General features: G+C 44.7%; 1 protein-coding gene across 1 annotated transcript; it reads left to right on the forward strand.

Moving 5' to 3' along the window:
• The first annotated feature begins 741 nt into the window (after positions 1 to 741).
• MOGAT1 (monoacylglycerol O-acyltransferase 1) lies at positions 742 to 22,519 on the forward strand. Its single transcript, XM_005232238.4, has 6 exons — positions 742 to 957; positions 11,845 to 12,023; positions 12,444 to 12,645; positions 15,221 to 15,395; positions 18,965 to 19,164; positions 22,235 to 22,519. Exons 1-6 carry the CDS (start codon positions 864 to 866, stop codon positions 22,387 to 22,389), a joined length of 1,005 nt encoding a protein of 334 aa, XP_005232295.1. The 5' UTR covers positions 742 to 863; the 3' UTR covers positions 22,390 to 22,519.
• The last annotated feature ends 1,337 nt before the right edge of the window (positions 22,520 to 23,856 follow it).

Below are 23,856 nucleotides of genomic sequence, written 5' to 3' on the forward strand. Positions count from 1 at the left end.
GACGGGGCGGGCGGCGCGCCGAGCGCCGGCAGCGCGGCGGGCAGCTACGGCGGCGGCACCGGCACCGGCCCGGCGTCCCTCGACGTGAGGGGCCGGCCCGCGGTGCAGGGCGGGCTGATGCGGTTCCGCCCTGCCGGCGGGGCAGCGGGTGCAGCCGGGACGGCGCTTCTGCGACTGTCGGGGTGGGCTGTTGTCACGCTGGGTTTTCCTGTGAGGATACCCGCTACTGCCGCCCCGGGTTAAGAGGCGGGGGCGGGAGGCGGCGGAGCGTGTGCGTTTAATTAGAAACGCACGAGTGACACCCAAGTCCGCAGGAGCTGTAGGTGCCTGGCCGGCTTCCGTCAGCTCCTGCCTTGAAGATCCCCGCTCGGCGGGGCACGGCGGCGGGGGTGGCCGGCCGCTCCGGGGGGCAGGCGCCCGCCCGAGGGCCTGAGGCGGCCCCGTCCCGCGGCTCGGCTCAGCGGGCCCGGTGCTCGGGCTGATAAAGCCGCGGCTGCCTCCGCCCTCGCTGCCCGGTGCCGTCTGTCTCCACCGGGGCCGATGCGGCGTTTGGCGGCCGGGAGCCGTGGCCGCCGAGCCCCCGCCGCGTGTCGCGGCGCCGGTTCGCATCGGGTTTCCCGGGGCTGGGGCGGGGCGCGGGGGAGGACGGTGCCCGGGGCGGCCGCCTCCCCGTCCCCGCCCGCTGGGGCCGGGCCCGGGCCCGCGGCCGTGGGCAGCGCCAGCGGCGGGAGGGGGCGCGGCTGCCGGCGGAGCGGCGCGGCGCGGCGCGGCGGCGGGCATGTGCGGCGGGCCGGGGCCGGGGCTGGAGCCGCAGCCGGAGCCGGCGGGTCCGTGCCTGGCCGCGCTGCTCTCCCGCCGTCAGCATGAAGGTCGAGTTCGCTCCCATCAACATCCCCCTGAAGAGGAGGATCCAGACTGTCGCCGTGCTGCAGTGGATCTTCTCCTTCCTCCTGCTGGGTAACAGCCATCCTCCCTCCCGCCCTTGCCCCGCAGAGAAAAGGGGCAGAATCGGCTTTTCCCTTCGCCAGCGGCACCGGCTGGCATCGCCCGGTGTCACCCGTGGCTCCACGTGGGAGGAGAGGCGGCCGGGCGGGAGCATCGCGCTTCGGGCTCGGCCCTTCTCTTCCCTGGAAGCACTGGATGGCTTTTCCCTCTTTTTTTTTTTTGGAGGGGGTGTCTTTCTATCTGCGGGTTCTCTGCCATAAAAACTAGCGAGCAGTCTTCTCACTGAGATGCCCACTAGGTTTCTGACAACTGCCAGCTTTTTATTGAACATGAGCGTAAAGGCTGATATGTGACTAATGCTGTTTTCATTACTGATTTTGTAAAATAACTATATGCTGTAGTTCAATAAAATTCTCATTTAACTAGGTGACGAGAATTAATAAGGATCAACAAGTGAACTGGCTTCAATGCAGCTGCCTCTGTAAATTAATGGAAAATGTCCCCTCTTGCTTTAAGAAAGTGTTTGTAAGAATTTTACTTGGTAAACTTTTTTCCACTCCTTATTCCTCTGTAGGGAATTTTCCTAATATCTTAACAGGCTCCTATCACTAAACACCTGTTAATAGCAAGATCTTACTCTCATGGGTAATTATCTTGAACTTGATAAAATGAGTCACTTGATAAGGTAAGCTAAGCCTTAATTCTCTGGGACCAGATCCATGGATTGTGTAAATTGGCAAGTGGTTATTGAATAGCCTGTGTGGAACAAAACTGTCCTGAGGTATAGAGCAGCTGACTACCTGTGTGTTACTGGAAGTGTCGGGACGATTTATGATTATCTGTGCTTTAGGAATTACAAGGAGAAAAGGAATGTGTGCATATATTTCTTGTATATCTTGCAAATATAGTATCGTTTACATGGTAGTCTGATGTCTTTCAGATGATGTCTTTTTCTTTTTTTGGTTGTTAGCCCACACAGGTTTAGGTCTGTGGGGGAAACATGGAGGGTATGAAGCACCTTGATAGATGTATCTTTAGCGCTCGGGTGTTTTGTTACCTCTAAATTATATGTGGTTGGACTATAAAGAGTTCATGTTTGTGGCTGCATTGTAAATAGCCTGTACTTTTAATTTTCTGTTATTGAATTAGACCTTTGCATATGCCATTATTCCAGTCTGATGATAATGCGGTGGAAGTTCAGTGGTAATGGAAGGAAACAATTTTTTATCCGAGCCTGGTTGGTAACAACACTGCTGCAGAAAATAATGTCCTTCTGTGCTTGCTGGAAGTGGTTGGGCTGCAGAAAATCCACATTCGCTGCAGTTCAGTGGGAGAAGTAGGCAGCTGTCTTCTGCAGCTGGCACTGTCTGAGGATAAACGTCAAAAATCAACAAGGAAGTGGTGTTATGGCTGGTTATGTTAAATATATAGTGAGTGCACGTGATCATGAAAAAAATCTGTTTGCAGGAGTGCTTGAATTTTGGTGGACAAATTAATAATAATCATCTGCTTGTACTTTCATGGGGATATTTACCTTTAGAGCTATCCAAGGTGACCTTGTTATTTGTAGTGTACTCTTTCAGTCACAGGGCAGTCGGAGTGATCTGGCCAGAAAGTTTCACTTGGCTCCAGGAAAATTCACATGGCTGAATCCTAAATGACTTAAAGGAAAAACGAATTGGTTTCTGATGTCCTGGATTACCTTTATGCCTGATTTTTTCAGCCTTTTGTTTTGGTTTTTTTTTGTCTGCTGAGCAGACAAAATATGGAAACATTGCTCTTGAATTCAAAAGTGACACTTTGAAATTGTGCAGGGGATTGCCCCAGTACAAGTGAAATACTGTGTGAATTCACAGGATAGGTTGGAGGGGTAGGTGTTGTTTGTGGGTTGGTATGTGGCTGGAACTAGGTTATATCAAGCAACATCTTTTGTAGATTCAGCCTTTCTTATGTAAAAATATCTGCATGTGAAAACATGAACAGATAGCACCATGTGATAACTAATGATTCATTTTATAGATACAGGGATTCTGTTGAGAGCAGTAAATAAATAAGGTACTGGCTTAGTTCTCAAAGTTGTCCATCTAGGTATGTGGTGAGGTGCCATAGCTTAATAAAATGGACTAATAAAGTAAGATAACTTTTAAAATCAGTGCCCTGAAAGACAAAAGCTGAATTGGATAATGATATCCTTGAAATCTGGGAAGTGACATGTGAAAGCATGATTTGGCACACAGGGTAAGCTGTAAGCAGAATGTGAGTCTGTTACAGCTTAGAATCCATTATGTGACTTGGATAGGAGACTCAAAATCAAGCTTTGGTTTTGTCTTCCTGGCTGAGACCCTTAAGAGTAGCTGTATTTAATGTAAAAAGCACATTGTGGTCTTTGCCCCTTGCTTTCCAGGTTTGCTGTGTTGTAATGGTGCATGGTTTTCTGAGACCATGGAATTGACGATTGAAAATGCCCTTTTGCTTCTGTGACTAAAGGCTACGCACATGTCGGCCTGAAATAAGTATAGGCAATGGTTGTTGAAGAATCTCATCACCACTTGGAGAAAGAGCGAATCGGTCAAGGAATGCTGAACAAGTAGCTGCAGTAGCAAGGAACAAACAAGAAAAGTTCTGCTTCTTTGTACAGTGTGCTGGCTTGGGCTGGGTCTGCACTACAGAACATTGCTTCTGCTGTACAGCGTAGGCAGAATAAACATGCCTCTGCCTCAAAAAAAGCTGTACAGAATTTCATTACATACAAAAAGAACCTCTTTAAAATTCTGGGTGTAAGTTCCTGTGCTTCCCTGCTCTGTACTGCGAGCTGCCAAAGTTCACCCTCAAGCAGAAAAGACGAGTTTTCATTGTAGCAGTGGTTCTTCTGTTACTTATCCAGGGGCATGACACCAGAAGCAAAAATAAGTTCTGAAATACTGTGATCTGTATCCAAGAGCTTCTGGATGAAACGAGAGAAATGCCCATCTAACAGTTTCCCACCATGTGCCAGCGAAAAGTGCCACGTGGTTTCCTATCTTACGTGCTCTAAGTGCAGCAGGCTAAAATAGTTCAGGTGAAGTTCCATGAAAAAGTGTTTTAAATAAGCTTCTTTCATTTAAAAGAAGAGTGCTATGAGCCTGGAGTCTAGAAAACTAAAACTATGAAAACTGAAAAACAGGAAATGCGAAAATGATGCTGTTTCTTGCTGTGTTAAGCAGAAATCCAAAAGGGCTTCAGGCTGAAGCATGATTTCAGGTCATTAGTGTTTCACTGCCACAGCAGCAAATATATGAAGTTTTGCGTTTTCAGAGTACCTATTTCAGGAAAAAAAAGCTGAAACAGACAATTTTGGTAGACGTCGTTTTATGCCTGTAATTGCTGTTATTTGGGGTTCATCGCCTTGGCCAGGGGCTGACAGTCCCAGGGTAGGTCTGGCCCTCTTCCCAGCATGTGCAGCACCCATCTGATGGCCACTGGTGAAGCTGTGTGCCGACACCTGCTTCTGATCTCTGTGCCGCGGTCCAGGGAGAAGGTCACCTGGAGAAATGAAATCTCCAAGCCTGTTCAGTGCTGCTGGTCTGACGGGGGGTGAAAGCAGAGAGGTGACATCAGTCCCATTTTTTATACTGTAGGTTTCACGGTACATACACACAAAAGAAATTGTCACCATTGATGAATGCGCTGGGTGTCCTTGGTGTTTAGCATCAAATCTTTGTTTTTAAGCTTGGAAATATTTTTCTTAAGAGCTTCTGACTGAATATTTGGCTGCAGTTAATGGTACGTCTGATATCCTCCGGTTAGGAGCCAGCGTAGGTTTTCTGTTCCGCAGGTCTGTAAGCGTGTGGCGGGGTGAGCTGCATGCCTCAGTGCTGCAGGGCTGTGAGCCAGGTTCAGGTTGTGTCAGGAGGTGATCCCTACCTAGGCAGGGGGTAGATCAAAGGGTTCATTTAAAGGCAAAACAATTCAAACAAGGAAAAATCAATGAGGTTTCATTTAAGTGCTGCTTTACAGCTGCTTTAGCCTTTTGTTTTTCTTCCTCTCTAATGTACATAAATCAAAGGACAGCATTTTGAAGAAAAAGCAAGAAGGTGAACTGGTGAGCTTTTCCCCTGCCAGCTTCTGTGCGTGTGATGTGAAAAGGGACAGTAGAATTTGAGCATGTACAAAATCCAATGCAGAACTAGGTAGCTTGGGTGGAGTGGTGGTGACTTGGTCCAGACTATGAGAGATGGAGATGAGAGAGAGTTTAACCCTATGATAAGGATACCAGGATTTTGTTTTGAGATGAGGTGGTGGTTGGGGAGAGCGGTGCACCTTCACTGTATGGGTCTGGCAATAGCACGCAGGTCTTCTTACTGGGAACCTAGGAAGTGACTGTTGTGCCTGCAGCTCAGTATTTATTTGCAAAATATGGGAACCTAGGAAGTGACTGTTGTGCCTGCAGCTCAGTATTTATTTGCAAAATACTTAATAATACAAAATTAGTACAAATAAAAGGTATACTTTAATATGCATGAAGCCACAAAATAATATGCTAAAGACATTGGTGTATATTAAAGTACATCCTGTTTTCTAGTGATTAAACTTCTGTGCATGTAGGATGAAGTACTCTGTTAATTGAACTTGGCTGGAGACAGTTTTGAGTTGTGGATCTGGCTTCCCCAAAAGAATAGAAATGATGAAACATTTGCAACAGGGTGAGATATTGCTGCTGGAATAAGTGACTTATGTATTGAGAAAGCAGGTGTCGGTGTAATGTGCTAAAGGAAAAAACAACCCTTTCCCCACACATGTCATGTTTTGTTATCTGGTGCTGATTTGATTCAGCTGTAGCTGGCTAACTAAAATGGTGGTGTTCTTCCTCAAAGCCTTTTTTAAAAAACTCTCCTTTGATACCTAAGGAAAATTGGCTAAGCTCTGCGAGCCTTTCCTAGTAAGCTGGCTGGTGTTGCTGCTTGTTCTCGTCAGTCTGTATTCACCTGTCTGTGAAGCTTATTGCTGGCCCATGGGTAGGGACTGATGTGTGATCACAGAGAATAACAAACAGGGTGCTTAGTGATGCCTGACTGACTAGTATTTCTAGGAATGCTGCTGCTGTTACCTACATCTCAGGGAGGGAATTTAACCACATCTCTGTGTATATTAGTTTGTATATCTTGGGAATAAGAAGAGAAAAATGGCAGTGCTCTGTCAGGCCAGAGGTCCTGGCTTGGCAACCTGTGTGTGACCAGAACTGATAGTGGATGTCTGAGGAGAAATAAAGAAACAGGAAATATGTAGGCTAAAATTGGCATGCTGTCTCAGGATTTGGTAATTAGTAACTCAGGGATTTGCCGTATCCAGACCACACTATCTACAAGTCAATAGTACCTCATGCTCTGTATCACTAGTTTATCAGTATTTGCCAATGGAAGGTCTGCTTGCTTAGAACTGGAACCAAATTCCAGAGTAAACAAGCTTCCAAACCGTGGCATCAGAGGGTTTGTATTTTTTATCATAGTAATGTTGAAATACAGCTCCCTTGGTAGGAATGCTCAAACATCCTTGTGACCGGGTCTCCCAGCTGTGACCAGTGAACTGACGAAAAACTTCCACTCCAGGAGACTGGTATGTCTTCAACAAACGGCGACCTCCTTACCACCTCAGTCCTGGAGATGGCTACCAGATTCCTGTGGACTTGACCAATTTTCCAGTGCAGTTAGTTTAAATAAATTCCCAGCTAGTTCTTTGCTGGCGAGTCTGTATCTGCCATGGGTAGAAAGTGACAGCAAGTTGCTGTGCTCCTGGTGGAAATCTGTGTATTGACAGAATTGCACAGACTAGCAGGCTCTAAGCAGCAGGATAGTGCCAACATTAGACTCAGTTTTTTTTAAAAAAGTGGGGTTTTTTTCTATGTGGGAGCTGCAGAGCAGCAGTCTGCAGAGACATCAGCTTGCTTACTGTTTGCCTTGGCAGGTTGCCTCCTCAGGTGTCACCTGTTGTCCCAGGTCTTCCTTTGGTGGGACTGTTGGTCTATTTGCTGTATGTGTTATTTCATTTAAATTTCTATCCCTTTCTTTACAACCTATAAATAATTTAGAAAGTATTGCCAGAAATTAAGGTTAATTTTTTTTTCTTTTTTTCCCCTAATGAAAGAATCCACTGAGCAGGGGAAAACATTTTTTAATGCCAAAATCAACTTGTCAGCAGTACCTTGAGGACAATGGAGAGGAGCAAATGTTTATTAGGGATGGAAACATCACTGTGCAATTCTCCTAGTAGTCCCCTCCAGCGCTCTGTTCCTCAGGCACCCAGCTTGGAGGCATTGCTGCTCTGAAGAGTAAGGGTGAGGGAAGGACTGTTCTGCTGTAGGAACATCAGTGTAGCTTTTGAAGAATATGCCGTCTTTCTTTTTTCTTTTTTTTTTTTTTTCGCCCCTGTGGCTGTAGATGAAAGAAATTAGCTTTTCACCTTGCTTTGTGTGTATTGGTATGCACATGTAATCATAAAGCCCAGAGAAGCACAATATAAAAAATTGCATCTCTACCTGTCTATTCACTAGAATGCCAGTGAGATAAAGATGTCCTGTTTACCGTGTCCTTTGTGGGATGAGGTTCAAGTCACTGAACTCTGAAAGCCTCCAGCTCATTTAAAACACAGCAGCACAGTGTCTTTAGAGAAAGCTTTGCTAAGGGCACGTGGGAAGCAGCAGGAACTGGCTTGTAGTCCAGACCTGAGTTGTCGAGCAGTCCAGAGGTCTCAGTGCGAGCTGCTTTGAGTGGCTTTAGGGGTGCGATGGGGAGCCTGTAGTGCTGGTTAGATTGAGATCAGCACCCTGGCCCCACCTAGGATACACCTGCACTGCCCAGACAGGGTTTGTGACTGCTCCGAGCGTCATGGGAGGCTTTTCTTCTAGTGGACAATCTATGATTAGGTGGCCCTCACAATAGATATTACTCAAACGTTTTTTGACTCCTGAGTAACTGCAAATGCATTTGGAGCTTCCACTTGCTGGGATCACCTGTATTTCCTTACCTGGTGTGCTGGTTTCCTACTTCCCATCCCTGTGGTATTTAACTATTTCATTAATTTGGTGCCCACAGCTGCAAACTCAGAGCTTATTTAATGAGTGACGCATCAGGTGTTCAAACATCATTGGGCAGGACAGCTGCTAGTGCTGCTAGCTGACACTATATATAATATTTTTCATCCATTTCTTGCAACAGATGACTATCTGCAGGTTGAAAATGGGGAGGTGGAGGAAAAGGATTTGCCCGTGTTGGCTGGCAAACCAGATATTCAGTCTCATGGCAGTGATTTGTCTTTTAATCCATATTTCCTTTCTCCCCCCCTGTTCCAATATACTACAGAGATTATTGTCAAATTCAAGTTCAAGCAAAAAATTATGGTTGCAGTGTACACTGGAACTACATCCAAGGAGGCAGTGATATAGTAAAGTGACATATTCCAAGTTATTCACCTTTTGCCTGGAATTTGTTTATGAATTGAGGTAAAGTGGTTGCCATTTATCTGCTCACTGTCTTCTCTGAAGGAGAAAACACTGGGTTTGTGTTTATAGGCTTATTGGTTTTGAGTCATCAGTGTTTAACTCATCTTGCAGGCTGTTAATGCATTGAAATAATAAGGTATGGTAAAAGGAATTTGCTTCACATGTCTCATTGCGAATGCAATAATAAATGAGCTTTGTCCTACATGATGCTGAGCTTCCCTTAGGAAGTGCTGACAGCATACTTATCTCCCCATACCTTACATGCACGCAGGAACGTGTCCTAGCTAAAGCAAAGCAATGAGCTTGTTGATCTTGTGTATGTTTGTCTGCATAGTATTAAATACTGCTATCTGGCACTTATCACCGCTGATTTAATTAGCTCTTGCAGCAAGGATGCTCTGATCCAAAGCACCTCTCAGCTGTTTGGCTAGGATACTGATAGTAAAAAGGCATGTGATTCCGCACTGAGCCAAAAGTCCTTTTGAAGGGTAGTAAATATAAATACTTGCCAGTTTTTGCATAACAACTTGAAATTAATTGATTTATGGCAATTAAACAAACTTCTCATACTTATTCAAACTGAGACCGTGAGCCTTGGCATCCTGTCCAGATTAACATTCCTAGAAATGTCTATAGTTTCAGGATCTCTTCTTCAAAGAACAGGTAATGACTTTTCCTCAGAATATTTCTGTGCCCTATTTTGAAGTGTTGCTGGTGTGGGGTTCCCAGTGAGTTCTCCCTCCAGAGCAGTGGAATTGTGTCATGTTTCATGTGTGTTATTCGTCCTGTATTAATGATGTTCCCTAGAACTCATTGTTGCAGCTTTTGGGAGTTTTCCACATTGACTCTGGAGGTCTGTGGGCCTCGGTGAGCTGTGGTATCTTTCTAGAGGTCTTACTGAGCTGCTTCTCTGCGCAGGACCAGGGCTGGTTTCCTGTGGAATGGGGAAGCAATGGGCTTCTGTACTGGTGGTACTGAAGAATGGCATCTCCTTCAAAGCAATAGATTTGATTCTGCTTCTGGTTTTCTTTATGGTTGCTCCCTTCTCCCTTGCTCGGGGCAAATGCAATTCCTTATTTTTCTGCTCATTCACTGCCAGGGATGGGAATGTCCATCCTTTTCTTTTCTACCCAGCCTAACCAGCAGCTCTGTCTGCTGCTGGATTCTGTGGTCATTCTCAGTCACCCTGTGACAATATATCCATTCCTACTCTGAAGGCACAGTCAAACTAGGCACAAGGACAAGTTGGGTGAAGTTCAGAAAAAATAAGTATTTGGGTTGGAGGAAACACGAGTGCCTGTGGGCCAAGTTAAGCTCTGAATTTCAGCAGCTCGAAACTTGCTTGGTATAGGGAATGTGCTGTGAGTTTTCAATGCCCAAGTATTCACTCTCTTGAGTGAAACTGATCTTAACTAGGATGAGTTGGTTTTACTGTCGGTCCATCTGCTTATTTCTAAGTTTTCAGTTCTGCTAATACTTAGCTTGTGTTAGCCAAATTACTGCCTGAAGTACTTCTGTTACTTTATTACTCACCTCTATTTACTTACGTATTTAGCCCCATATGTTTCACTGGTGTAACTCCTTTTAAGACGTAAACAGGGTATTGCCCTCATGAAAGCCAGCTAGCTGTGGGACATACAGACTACTATTTCTGCTTTGTAAAATATCACACAGGAGTGCCTGTTTCATACAGCTCTTGCCTGTTGAGACTTCCAGTGAGGACTGGGTCCTGTTTTGTTTGCCATTGTATGAATACGTGATGCTAAAGTTCTGACTCCTTTGCAAACCTGGAATTCAGCATCTGCTGAATTACTCTGATGCGTGAGCCTGATGTGTTCTGTTCGTGAGATGCCAGGGTGAGAGGGCTGGTGCAGGGCATACTACAGGGTGGAGAGCAGCCGGTACCACTGTGCTGTGCTTCAGCCCACTCCATCCAGAGCTGCTTGAGCTGCTGCATGAGCGCAAAATTCTACAAGTCCTACAAAGACAAGGTTTCCGTAGGGGGTTTCCCTGAATAATTTCAGGATTGAGCCCCAAAGTGACATGTTATGTTTAATCGAACAACTTTTTCTGGCTCTTTTGAGTTGTGTAAAATACAATTCCGATGTATTGTTACTGTAGCAGGATGTTACGATTCTTACTAACCTGGGTCTGAAAGTATCAGGACTTAAAACTGCTTTTGTCTTCCCACAGTAATGGTGAGCTTCCACTTACAGTGACATGTTTAGAGGCTGAAGTGGAATCTCTTAATCATAGAATCATCATAGAATGGTTTGGGTTGGAAGGGACCTTCAAGATCATCCATTCCCAGCCCCCCTGCCATGGGCAGGGACACCTCCCACCAGACCAGGTTGCTCCCAGCCCCGTCCAGCCTGGCCTTGGGCACTGCCAGGGATGGGGCACCCACAGCTGCTCTGGGCAGCCTGGGCCAGTGTCTCACCACCCTCACAGGAAAGAATTTCTCCCTAATATCTGATCTAAATCTGCCCTCTTCCAGCCTCCAGCCATTCCCCCTGTCCCGTCACTCCATGCCCTTGTCAGAAGTCCCTCCCCAGCTTTCCTGCAGGCCCCTTTAGGCACTGGGAGGCTGCCATAAGGTCTCCCCGGAGCCTTCTCTTCTCCAGGCTGAACAGCCCCGACTCTCTCAGCCTGTCTTCCTAGGAGAGGTGCTCCAGCCTCTGACCATCTTCGTGGCCTCCTCTGGACTTGCTCCAACAGGCCCATGTCCTTCTTATGCTGGGGGTCCCAGAGCTGAACGCAGCACTGCAGGGGGTCTCACGGAAGCAGGGTAATGTTTTAGTCTTGTCTAGTGCATCTCCTTGGCCAGTGACAGAGCACTTTTCATGGGGAGTAGAACTGCCATCTCTATTTTATAGGTAGAGAAGGTAAGAAATAGAAAGGGAAAATGATGGCCCAACACCACTCTCATTAGAAAATCTAGAAATAGAAAATCATGTCTTGCTGTGTCCCTCTTTCCCTGCTTTACTTCCCCACCTCTCCTCCCTTTTTTTTGCTCACTTGAGCATCACCTCTTTGCTAGTTCTGGCTTTCTCCTTTTATTCTGCCTTAGGTAAACCAGATGCTCTCTACCAAACATTAGTGTTCACTCTCACCACAGGGAGAAGGCAACTGTGCTGGCCTGGTCTTCAGCTCATGCCTTTGGTTTATTAAAGTAAATCAGCATCATCTTAGGCTTATTCATCCAGCTGTGCAGTAGAATAAGCAATACAGACTGAGGTGATACACTAAGGGTGAAACACCTACAAGGGTGTAACAACATTCACACAATGTGGAACAAGCTAACTTGTATTTGTGTGCATTTTGAGAGCATTTATAATGTAAGTATCAGGGCTGGAAATTCAGGGTCTTAAGAGGAGACAGGTGTCTTTAATGCTTGCTGTGGTTTCCTTTTTTGTCTTTTGTAGCAGAGTTTTGCTGTGGATTCTTCGTGATCCTGATTCTGGGCAACTTCTGGTTCCTTGCTGTTCTGTACCTGCTGTGGCTCTACCTTGACTGGGAAACACCATGCACGGGGGGCAGACGCTCCCAGTGGGTCAGAAGCTGGACTGTTTGGAAGTACTTTAGGGAATACTTTCCCATTCATGTGAGTAAAAGGTTTCTCACAGGACTGTAAACACTGGAACAGAAACAGCTTGAATAACCATGAGCATGGACAAACGTCTAAGACTCATCTTTGGTAAAATTCTAATACTTACTCCAGGGTGAATTTCTTTTTAAAGCATGGGAATTCTGAGATTTAGTGAGAAAAAAGGGCAGAGGCTGACTTTCTACTTGGACTGTTGGTCATAAGACAGTGCCTCAGCACAGTAAATGCTAGACATGGTATCTTGAGACACATCTGTTTAAACTTTGTTCGGCTGTAAAATGGGACAGTTAAGTGCTGAGAAGTAAACTAATTGTCATCGGTTCTGTGTGTTGTCAATGTGCAATCTCCATACTTACTGTTTTTGTCGATCCTTCTGAGGCAAGTATTATAATGTTCTCCACTGTCTGTATTTTTCAGCTTATAAAAACTTCAGATCTGAATCCAAATCACAACTACTTACTTGGCTTTCACCCTCATGGGGTCCTGGTAGCTGGAGCCTTTGGAAACTTTTGCACTGGTCCAAGTTTCCAAAATTTATTTCCTGGGCTTACTCCATATCTTCATATCATGCCCATCTGGTTTGGCTGTCCCTTCTTCAGAGAATACATAATGAGTGCTGGTAGGTAAAAGCAGAATGTCTCAGCTTTTGCTCCATATTATAACTTCTGCTTCAAATGTAGGGTTTATTTCTGTATCTATAAATGGTAAGTAATGCCAATTCAGAAGGGTCAGCATTGGTGCTAAATTAAACCTCTGTTTTATGATGAACTGTTGTTGCAAAACAATTTGAAAGGTTTTATTAATAGTTTTGTTAAACTGTATCATGTACCAGTTATTTACAAGAAGAGAAGGGCATATTGATTTATAACATTATTTAGTCATTGCACAGACATTTGTAAAACAAATTGAGGATAATCTCTTACCTGAAGGGCTCAAAGTCCTACTCATTACAAATATCTTTCTAGTCAGAATTTAATTACCTACTTCTGATTGAGGTCTCATATTGCAACTTTCTGTAATTTTAATGGCAATGTAATCTCTAAAGAACCTTTTTTTCTCTGTTCCAAGTAGCACTTGTCGTAAAGGGGTGATATTCATGATTGGTACCGCAGTAATAAAAGAAAAAAATGACAAGCAATAAGTTTGGGGAACATAAGCGTGTATAATGAAATCAGGCCTAGTGTTTGCCCACAGTGGTTTAATACAGGAGTTATTTTACTTAAATTCAATAAACCAGAGCATTTGCATAAGGACAGTCTAATGCATAAGACTAGGTTTGAGAGACATGGTTCTAGCTCTTACTCCTGACTGCAGCACAGATGCTGTGGTCTCAGATAAGCTGTTCCATTGCTCTATTCATAGAAGCGTGTCTAGGATGTTCAGTTTAATATCAGAACTGCCTATCCATGTGTACCTCGACATACCAGAGAATGCCCTTCCATGCGAATGTTATTTCTGAGGAGATTCTTTCAGGATTGCAAAGCTAAAGGATTGGCAGTGGTGGAAAATGACTGTTTTAAACATTGCCTAGCCTGGAAGTCTTGTTTTTGGCATCTTGACCCATAGGAACAAATATTAACCTGCTAGATGAGAAATAACACGAGTAAAAAAGCACGCTGAAGAACAGTCAGCCTTGTAGCTCGTTTTTCACAGGTACGTAGCTGGTAAACCAGAGGGGACCTTCAGTATAATACAGGTTATCAGTCAAATCATAAAACACTTGCAAAATCTTCTGTGTGCTAAATGCCATGCTCCCAGCACCTTGTTTCATCTCCCAGCCTTTAGCTCTGTCTCCGAAGCCTGCCAGGCTGCCGTTGTCACCATTGGGAAGAGAGCTGCAGCATCACGGAGCTGCTGTGTCAGTGAGCCGGGAACAGTGCCCTGCACCCGGGCTGGCAGCACGGCTTCAGCAGGGAGATAAACTTGTCCTGGGGAAAGGCAGTGGCTCTTGCTTTCTCTTCCAGAGAAAACGCGTGCTGATGGATGAATGAGCACCGCTCAAATTATTTGTGTCTCAGCTCAGTTGCATTTTTCAGAGTAACAGTGACTGTGAAGACGTGTATGGCAAAGGGGAGTAGTTTTTTACTGAGCTTGCTCCAGTAGCAAGCTATTCCCCTTGGTGGCCAGCTCTCAAAACTAGACCACAATCATCTTCCCTTTGTTGTGACATGTTCATAATCCATGTTGTAATGTCTCTAACAGGAGAAAAAAGCAAGTGGGGTGACAGGAGACGGAGCCTTTGCTTAGCATCCAAAAGAGCACGCTCTGATACTAGCTGTGTCAAAAACCAACGCAAACTAGACTTGATCTCTGCATTGTCATTTAGACTATGTTAATTCAACACGATGTAATTAAATGTGGCTTCTGGGTAAATGGTACCACTATGAGCCTTTGAGGTAAAAGTTACGGTACAAAGGAACTCTGGAGGGGTTAGACGCTTATCTGGTAGAAAGGGGTTTTTTCAAAGCACCAAATTCAGAGTAAGGTCTAAGTCGATGTTAAAGGCTGGTACAGCGGTGTGCCTCCGATGGGAAGTATCTGGATCAGCAAGAGTACCAGGAAAGCTTCACATCTTATGCTATTTTAGGCTAAATAGATTGATGAGCGCCAGGTCCTGGTTACTGGAGAATGAGCTGATGCAGTCACTTGGAATGGTACAAGTGAGCCTTTTCTGCTGCTTCTGACGCTCTCATGCCGTTGCCTGAGATGGAGCTGCTGCTTTATAGTTTTGAAAAGGATGAAGGGGGTGAGCTTGGCACTGTAGATCGGTGTGCGAGTTAACGAGTCCTCTAGCCATTCTGTAAACCCTCACCACCTGTGTTTACCTGCACCTGCTGTACAGCTTTAGCTGCTGCCTCTCAGCAGTATCTGCTGCCGTTTCTTCTGTTCTCGGGCACAGAATCTCTCCGAGGGGGAGTTAAGTCGGCAGAAGAGCACACTCTTCCCTGAAGATCTCAAAACTCCTGTGACAGGCAAACAGCATTTAGCTCATCAGTGTGAAATCAAAGGACTTACCTAAGAGCCAATCTGTTGCAGAGCGAGGGGGTTGAACACAAATCTTTGAACCCTGTCCTGTGCTGTAATCATCGTAAAACATACTTACATATTTAAAGATATTTTTAAATGTTTCTTACATTCCACTGTACTTGTACAAGAAGATCCAGTGGTCACTCTTAAAATGTTTGCTCCTGAAGGAATGGTTTCTGCATCCAAGGAGAGTGTCTCATACGTGCTGAACAAGGAAGGAGGCGGCCACGCGTCCATCATTGTGATCGGAGGAGCAGAGGAATCTCTGAATGCGCATCCTGGAAGTTTAACTTTGAACATCCTCAAGAGGAAGGGCTTTATTAAAATGGCCTTGAAACATGGGTAGGTTTCCTTTCTGGGCTGCTTGTAGTAAGTAAGTTTTGAATACAGATTGATTCTTAAAGGTAGTTAATGTTATATTTAGTAAACCCGTATAACTGGAAGTTGAAAGAGTTACTTGTCTAAGAACGTGCAGAAGTCTGGCACAGGAGCCAGTCTGTCCACCTAGATCCAATCTGGGAGTGTTGAAAACTCCCTTTGACTTTCATAATTTGTAAGCAGTAGGCGTTATTAGCATATCTTGCTGTTTTATTTCACTTGGTTTTTGCACTAGCAAAGAGTAAGAATTATGAAACTATATTAGTAAACCTTGGCTGTTATTGCTAAGTGGAGCAGACATTCTGTTTTCTGTTCTCTAAATGGAATTAACATTAAGATAGAATTTTCTTATCATTTTAAGCAAACAAAAAAAATTAGGAAGCTAGGCCCGCCCTGTTTTATTACGTCATTGAAAATTGTGCGCTAGGAAGATTTGTTTTCACCTTTATTCTGAAGAATTTCTTTTGAAGATTGTTGTTTGCAAAAGTAAGTTTCTGGGAAGTTTTGGTGGCAATCTCAAGAAAAACTAACTTACTTTGTACTATTGAACAGCCGGCAATGTGTAACTAAAGAGAGAGGGTATAAATATCTTTTGAGTGATTTACACAGTATAAGCTATTGTGTTTGTTCTGGACTGGGCTAGATGTCTTGTGTACTAGAAATATTGGAACCAATGACTTGTTCCTGCTACACTTTCTGAGCGGCAACCAGGATTACATATTAATGTGTGAAGCAATGAGAAAAAAATACTACCTTGAGAAATCTATAACAGTTTTTTAAGCTATTAACTGGAAAAAGGGTGGTCTCTGAGAAGAAGAGCTCTCTGTTTTCACACACGATGTTAAGGTCCATTTTTTTCTAGAAACAATTCTGTGTCAAAATTCCAAGGGGGTTTCTTGTGCATATCACTAGGAGTCTCACAAAGGACCTGTTCTCCAGTAGAAGAGTACATTTTACTCTAATGTGTACCCAGAAACAACACTTGTGTATTAGGACTTTAGTGCATAAATGAGTCTTTACTCAATTTCTGCTCAGCTGCTAATTAATCCAGTGGGATCCTGAACACTATCAGTACCTTTTCTTTTTTTAAACATAAAGTTTAGAAGAATATTTAGGTGGTTTGTTTTGGGGTTTTTTTGAGCATGTCCATAAACATCTGATCTGTGAGATCACAAAAGTTGGTGTTTATCTCTCATCCAAACTGATTTGGATTGAGAAACTAGATACACCTGTGCCTCTCATGGCCTTGATTTCAAAAGCATCCCCAACATGCAACAATAAAATCAGGACACTTACAAAACACAGGAATGGCCACTTCTTTCCTTATGAAGTCCTTTTTTCAAACGATGGTTCATCGTGTATCTTAGAGGCTGAGTTGCCTAGAGCCCTGCGTGGGCGGTGACACCTGTCTCTGCCCGGGTGACTTGAACAGCTACATCTCGTACATGGTCACCTTAACCGCCAGGCTACAAGTCATTCTGGGTCTGAGCACCGGCAGGAAAAACTGCTTCTATGTGAAGCCCAGGAATTCTGACTTAATTTCTATACAGTAGAGCTGTGGGACAGTCTGACCCCAATAGAGCTTTTGCAGCATTGTTGGCAGTCCTGAGCTACTGCCCAAAGACTCTGCATCCAATAATTGCTTCTGGTTCTAACATTTTGTTCCTAACAATTAAGAAAATGTGAAAAAAGCTTCCAACTCACATGGAAATGAAAAGGTAAGGGAGGCTTATGGGACACAGGTGAGAAGAACCACCTGCTGTCAGTGCTTGCCTGTATTTCTGATGCTTCTGACCTGCAGCATCAAATACCAAGAGAGGAAGGGGCAATGCAGAGACCATGAGGGTGCAGAGGCCTGTGCTTTCTGGCCCTGGCTCCTGTACTGCCAGCACAGAGATGCTGTGGTTCCTCAGTGAGGAACTTGTCACATGCGCTCTGAATATGTTAGCAAAAGTCCCCTGCACTTTTGGAAAATACATTTTGGTACAAGGTAGTACAGAACCTGATATAAGGTGAAGAAATCCTAAAGACATGGAACAGATGATGAATCAGCTAACTTATCTTTAGTTTCACAATCATAAGTTACTTATTTCTCTGTCTTAGCCTCCTACATAGCATCTTGCAAAAGCCTTTACCAGATTAAAACAAATCCCACAGTCTCAGGGTGCTATTGCACCACAAGATGTTCCTGTTTGTCTTAGTGTTGTAGTAAAAAGTGGAGTATTTACACAGCTGCGGTATGTTCCAGGCTTTCTGATACTTCCTTTACAGGTAGCCGGGTGATATATGCTCTATTTGAGAAAGAACCTTTGAGCAGACACGAGGCAGGATAGTGAGTGGGAATGGCAGTCTTCAGGGGCCCTCAGGCTCGAGAAGCTGTAGAAGCAGTGGTTTTTTTCCATACGGGGGGGCTTTGGTTGCCCACAGTGCTTCCAGCCAGCTCTGTCCTCAGCGCATCCCCCGTAGGTGTCCAGAGCTCTGCAGTAATTCACCCCGACAATATTATAGCAAAGCTGGTCTTCTGCAGTAAGGTTTTTCTCAAAGATAGTGTGGGCTAACTGGAGCTAAGAGATAGAAGCTAGGACTTAAGTAAAGTGAATAAAAGACCTTTGTATCCTTCAGGGACTGCTTAGGATTGCCCTGCTTCTTTTTCTTTAAACTCTGCAGCATGCTATTTAATGAAACTAAGCATTAATCAAAAAGCATACTACAGTCAAGGCTTCAAATACATGGTGGTTTTGCCTGTTGGAGACAAGTGTGCCGATTCCATCTGCCTAAGCAGTTTGTCCAGGAGCTAGTCAGTGGCTTTCTTCCCAAGCCAATTCATGAACTGAGTGAGAATTCATTAGGCTGTGCCGGAGCCAAAGTGAGTTAGTATAATTTCCGTGGGTAGGATTTGACCTCTGGTAATAATGGATTGAGGCTAGTGTTTTCGAAGAAGTCTGGAGGAAGCAGGATTTCACTGGGAATTGGACAGCAGAGCGATTTGGCATTGCACTTGTGTCTGCAAGGATGTCTGGTTTTTATCACTGTTTTTGTGCTCAAATCAAGTGCATGCATTACTCCGGTCAAAAGGCAGAGGAACGCCAAGATCTGGTTTTGACGCCACCCAGCTGGGAGCATTGTAAGGTTAGCAGCAAGGCTTCCTTGCTTGCCAAGGGAGAAAATGCAGTGGAACAAGGGTGGACTCGCTGAAATAGTGGTGGATAAGATCATACTTATGATACATACAATTATTCATTTTTATAATCATGAACTATCAAACAAGTTGTGATGGCTACCAAACAGGTAAATACTGACCAAAAGGCTAGCTGTATGCCAATCACCTTATTTTAATTAATTTTTTTTTTTAAGCCCAAGGCAGCCAAAAAGCAGCTGTGTATCAGAAGAGTTGAATGCCTGTTGTTGATGAAGTCTAGAGCTGCTGAAGCTTTCTGTGTCACTTACTGTGAAACCACTTCCACGCTGCTGATGTGAACCGCAGTGCGAATGCAGGCTGATGTGGGATTCTCAGCGTGTTCATTATTTTACAGGGCTCATCTGGTCCCAGTGTTTTCATTTGGTGAAAATGAACTATTCAAGCAAGTTGCAAACCCCAAAGGTTCATGGCTCAGAAATGTACAGGAGAAGTTGCAAAAGATAATGGGCTTTGCTTTACCTCTATTTCATGCTAGAGGAGTGTTTCAGTACAGTTTCGGCTTAATACCTTACAGGCAGCCTATTCATACTGTTGGTAAGTCCCCTGTGCCTTTTCTTATGCTTATGAAAAGCGTAAGTGTGCTACTAATATCTGTGTAAATTTACAATTTTATTCTAACAGAAGCAATTGGTTACCGTGCATCTAAAACCAGTATGTGAGATTTTAAGTAAATGTTTTTTTAAAAAAAATTCCTGTCCTTCCCCTGTTAAAAAGGGGGGTTCTTTTCTCCCTTCCCCCTTTCTGTCCCAGGCCATACCTTATACTTCATTCAGTTACTCACAGGCTTCTATCCCCAGCAATCCTCAGAGAAACCCAAGGGTTGTCCAGTCTGTACCAGAGGGCTGCTGCAGCCCTGCAGCTGTTGCTGCGGATTCTAGATGCTGCAATTATTTTGTAAGATGCCCAGCACCTTCACTTCTTAGCCCTGCAGGGAAGCAGCAGTCGGGCGTTGCAGGTGCTGCATGGCTACCCCAGCAGTGCTCTGGGGCAGGGCTACTGGAAGGAGCTGGTACACGCTTGGTCTGGTGCTCGTCGGGACAGAGGGAGAGATGGAGGAGGGAAGGGAGAGGGTGTCCCATGGCAGCTTCACCACAGCCCTTTGGCAGGCTGCTGCTTAGAAGGCATTGCAGCTCCCTCAGGTGTTTCTTTCCCTTTTGTTTTTTTCCCCATGGAAAGATCCGTGCGTGTTTAATTGACAGTGTGCATGCCGTGTTGGCAGGCAGTTTGGAAGAGTATTTTTCTCCAAAAGATTTCATCCCTGGTCATCTCACTGGGGCGTGGGGCTGAATGTCTTGATTTTTAATGGCTTTAACTAGTGCTATTGGCAACCACACCTGTAAAAAAAAAAGTGGTGCTGGGCATCATGCAAAGGCAATAGCTGGCTGTCTATATATTTTGGATAAATATTTTTTAGCCAGATTCTGAGCTGAGTGAACTAATGAAGCCTATTTCTAAAGAAAAGTGAATCAAACTTTTCAGATGTTCCACAAGGGACATTTAAGAAGGCCCTCCCTTTAAATGGAGAGATTTGGTGTTAGTATGGAGCAAATCAAAATGTTTAAGACAAAAATGTAGCTCTTTTCATGTTAAATTTCATGAAGATCTGTGTTTTATCAGTTCGTATAGTTAAGTGTTTTAGGAAAGATTTAATTTTTAAAGCCCACGGTGTGCACAGGCAGGCTAAAAATGTCACTTACATTAAAGCCAAAAAGTTTTCAAAGCGTTGGAATGAGAATGACATATTTTCTGCAATTTTTCCTTGGATTGATGACATCTAGACTGTTCTGAAGCTTAAAATATCCTCTACTTTAAGGTAAATTTTCATCATTGTAATATTTACTGCAAGGGCAGAGGTGGTCCATGGCTAGAGCACGGGAGTGCTACAAATCGGCAAGACCAGAATCTTGCAACAGAGCTTGTTGTATGATCTCATGAAATCCCTTAACTTTGGTGCCTCTGTTTCATCCCATTTGAAAACTGTCCCCATGTCCCTGCATTCTTGGGGAGGGGGCTCGGTATGGCTCGACACCACTTTGAAAGTGTTAGCTCAGTTCCTGAAAGCTGCAGCCACGCTGAGCTCCACCGAGCCAGTTAGCCGTGTCCGCAGCGTGGCCAGCCGGGTACTGGCGAGTTTCCTCATGGTTCAGAAGCCGTGGTTCCTAAAGCAAGGAGATGCAGTTCAGCAAACACGAGGTCGGTGAAGTCTGGGTCTTTGGGCTTGATGAGTGGAGTACTTTTGTTTTTCCTGAAAATTATTACTGCTTTTCAGAAATAGAATTGACTCTAAAATACAAAATCAAGCAGGTCGCTTAAAGCTGCATGGAAGGTGAGAGATGGGCGTATTTTCCAGTTCCACAAGAAATCTCCACTCTTAGGAGAAGAGACTGCTGCAGAAGGGCTTGGGGGTTGCTTGGTGTTTCCAGTTATGCTTCTGGAAATCCCGTATTGGATGTATATTGATTTCACGCCCTCTAAGGTGTTGCTCAATCCGGGGCTGGGTTCCCACCCCTCGCGGTGTAATGTCAGCACCTGAGAGCTGTTGGCAGCTGAAGCTGTGGCAGGAAAATGCAGAGTCATCCCCTTTGTGGTTCTGGTTAGGCTTCCCTTCCCCTTAGTCAACACCATCCAATTTGAAGTGGCAACATCTGTTGAAAGGGATTTTCAGGTGCCTTTGTAAAAGCTCCTGGGGGGTGCTTTTAACTCTGCTTTTCTACAGACTTCCTCGTAACCTTGGTCGGGTCTGTTAAGCTCTCAGTGCCTGCAGTGCAACAACAGCTGTCAAAACCTGTAGTGACTGAACAGCACGAGGAAGGCTGAGATCATGGGAAGCTTCTCCTAGCGTATCGCAGGCTTTTTTCGCCGTAGCTTTTTGTGGAGGAGGGGGCTGCCCTCTGGACTTCTGTGGAATTGCCTCCCATGCTTCCTCTTGCTCTGACAGGGTGGGTAGCAGGCTTTGCATGGGGCGTGAAGAACATTTCAGCTGGAATGATATTTGTGGGCAACAGATGGTTCAGAGACACCTTTCAGGGTGTGGGGGTTTTACGTGCTACCACCCCCCAGGATAAGGTAGCCAACAACATTTCTGGCACCGGTGTGGCAATACCCATTTGGAATAAATCAGAAGATCCCCGTGTTTCCTTCAGTCCTGTTCATGTGGCTGTGTGCTTGAGGGCACCACTGTCTTAGGCATGTCCCTCACACTGGATACCTTTAGTATTCAGATCAGAACAGAAGCCGGTGAGAAGCTGCATTTTTTAAATGCTATTTTCACCTTGCGGAGTCCTGCCCTGATAGCAAGACAGCACATAGCCCATGGGGTTGTATGTTGAAGTGTAGACTGCTCCTTCTCATTTGCTCTTTTGCTGCCAAACTGAAATGATGTTTTTTAAAAATTCATTTTATGTACATTTGAGCAGAAGCAAGTGAGAACCAGACCCAGGGCTCAAGTTTGTGAAAGGCAGGATCAAGCCCTGGGGCAGGAGAAGGGTCCTGTGATTCTGCCACCTCGCTGGGAGCCATGGTGGAGCTGTTACAGGAGGGAGAGCAGTTCTACTTAAAAAGAGATGTTAATGAAGCTAATGCTGCTGCTGTGTTTGATTTACAGTGGGAAGCCCCATCCCTGTAAAACGGAACTTGAACCCCACCACAGAAGAGATCGAACAGCTGCATGCATTGTACCTACAGAAACTAAGAAAATTATTTGAAGAACATAAAAGAAATTATGGAATCCCCGAGCATAAAACTCTCATCTTTGAGTAGCAAACTGTAATTCCGAATCTCATGGAAAAAAACCACTGTATGCTGAAAGATGTCTTTCTTGCAATCTGTATTTTGCAATCTGTAATTATCCTTGTGTAAGGAATAATTTTAAGAAGGGATTATTAGATGATGTATTGATTTTTATCTTACTCTTGGGGGGACGGGAGGGGGAGAAATCCTTAGGGTGTGAGCCTCGAAGCCAGTGCTGGTTTGAGTTGTCCTTTTACGTTCATCTGTACCAGAAGTACTAGTGAGAGACTCGACACAGATGTTCTTGCCCCCAGGGTACCGAACCATAGCTTGAACAGACAAAATTGCCCCAGCATGAGTTCACCAACAGGAAAAATATAAACCTGAGAAGTCTTTGATTAGAAGTTGAGGGACTTACCAGCATGTATCAAACATGACATCAGGTTGTTCCCTGAATATCAGAAAACCCTGCTGCTCTTCCATAGAAATGAAGGTGTATGTTTTCAGCAGATGGCTATTGTAAGCCATTTACACGTGAATTCAAGAATAAATAGGAGCTTTCTGCCCCGAATGGGATATCAGCACAAATGGTTTGTCCAAGTTACGGAGCAGAGCAAACCCTCTGTTTGGAGGAGAACAGTGTGTTGAGTTTTCTGTGTGCGTGTGTATGCTGCATGGTCGGAAGCACTGAATGATACGACTCTTCGGGACAAGCTGTGCTTTGGATCATCGGTTTGGAGGATGAAGCAGCTTTGTTTGGTAGTTGTAGCCTCAGAGGAGGTGGCAGGCACAGGACAGGAGAAATGTACTGAGGAGGCTAGTGGGGGAATCATATGAACTTTACATCTTGTGCAAATTAAAAAAGGTCATGTGCCATATTCCACAGAAGGAAGGGGAGCCCGGTTTGTTTAGTCTGGTCCTGAAACTTCACCAAGGAAAGCGTACTTGATACATGCCTTTATCTTCCCCCCTGACAGATGTGGATAAGTATGCAGAGAGCGGTGTTGCAGTGTGACACAGCTGTAATTGCCAAGGCAGTGTGAGCACAGCTCTAGGGTGCAGCAGGTTAAGAAGATGCTTTGTTATACAAACCAGGTGCTTAAATTGGAGAGAAGGTTTATCCCAAATGTGTATATCCATTGAAAAAAAGAAAAAAAAGTCTTAGCCAAACTCTTTTTCAGCTAAAACACCTAGGTCTTGGAGGCGATGTTACATAAGGAGAATTATAGTATATTATGGATTTTTTTACAAGATAAATCCTTGTTATTTGTAAATGCTTTCTATCTGCACATGGACTTTGCAGATCTGGTTTTATTGAAGTGTTTGGTTTGCTTTAAGCAGTTTTGGTGCCTGAATATTACATCAGTTAAGTGCTCTGACCTGACAGGACATGCACAGGATTGCCAGGCAGCCTGGGGCATCTGCAGGTGGGTTAGATGAGCACTGGTGTGCTCTGGGAATAGCAGCACTGGCTCCACAAAGGCACTGGGCACATCG

The sequence above is a fragment of the Falco peregrinus genome, chromosome 12, assembly GCF_023634155.1.
Source record: "Falco peregrinus isolate bFalPer1 chromosome 12, bFalPer1.pri, whole genome shotgun sequence".
In the NCBI taxonomy this organism is placed as follows: Eukaryota; Metazoa; Chordata; class Aves; order Falconiformes; family Falconidae; genus Falco; species Falco peregrinus.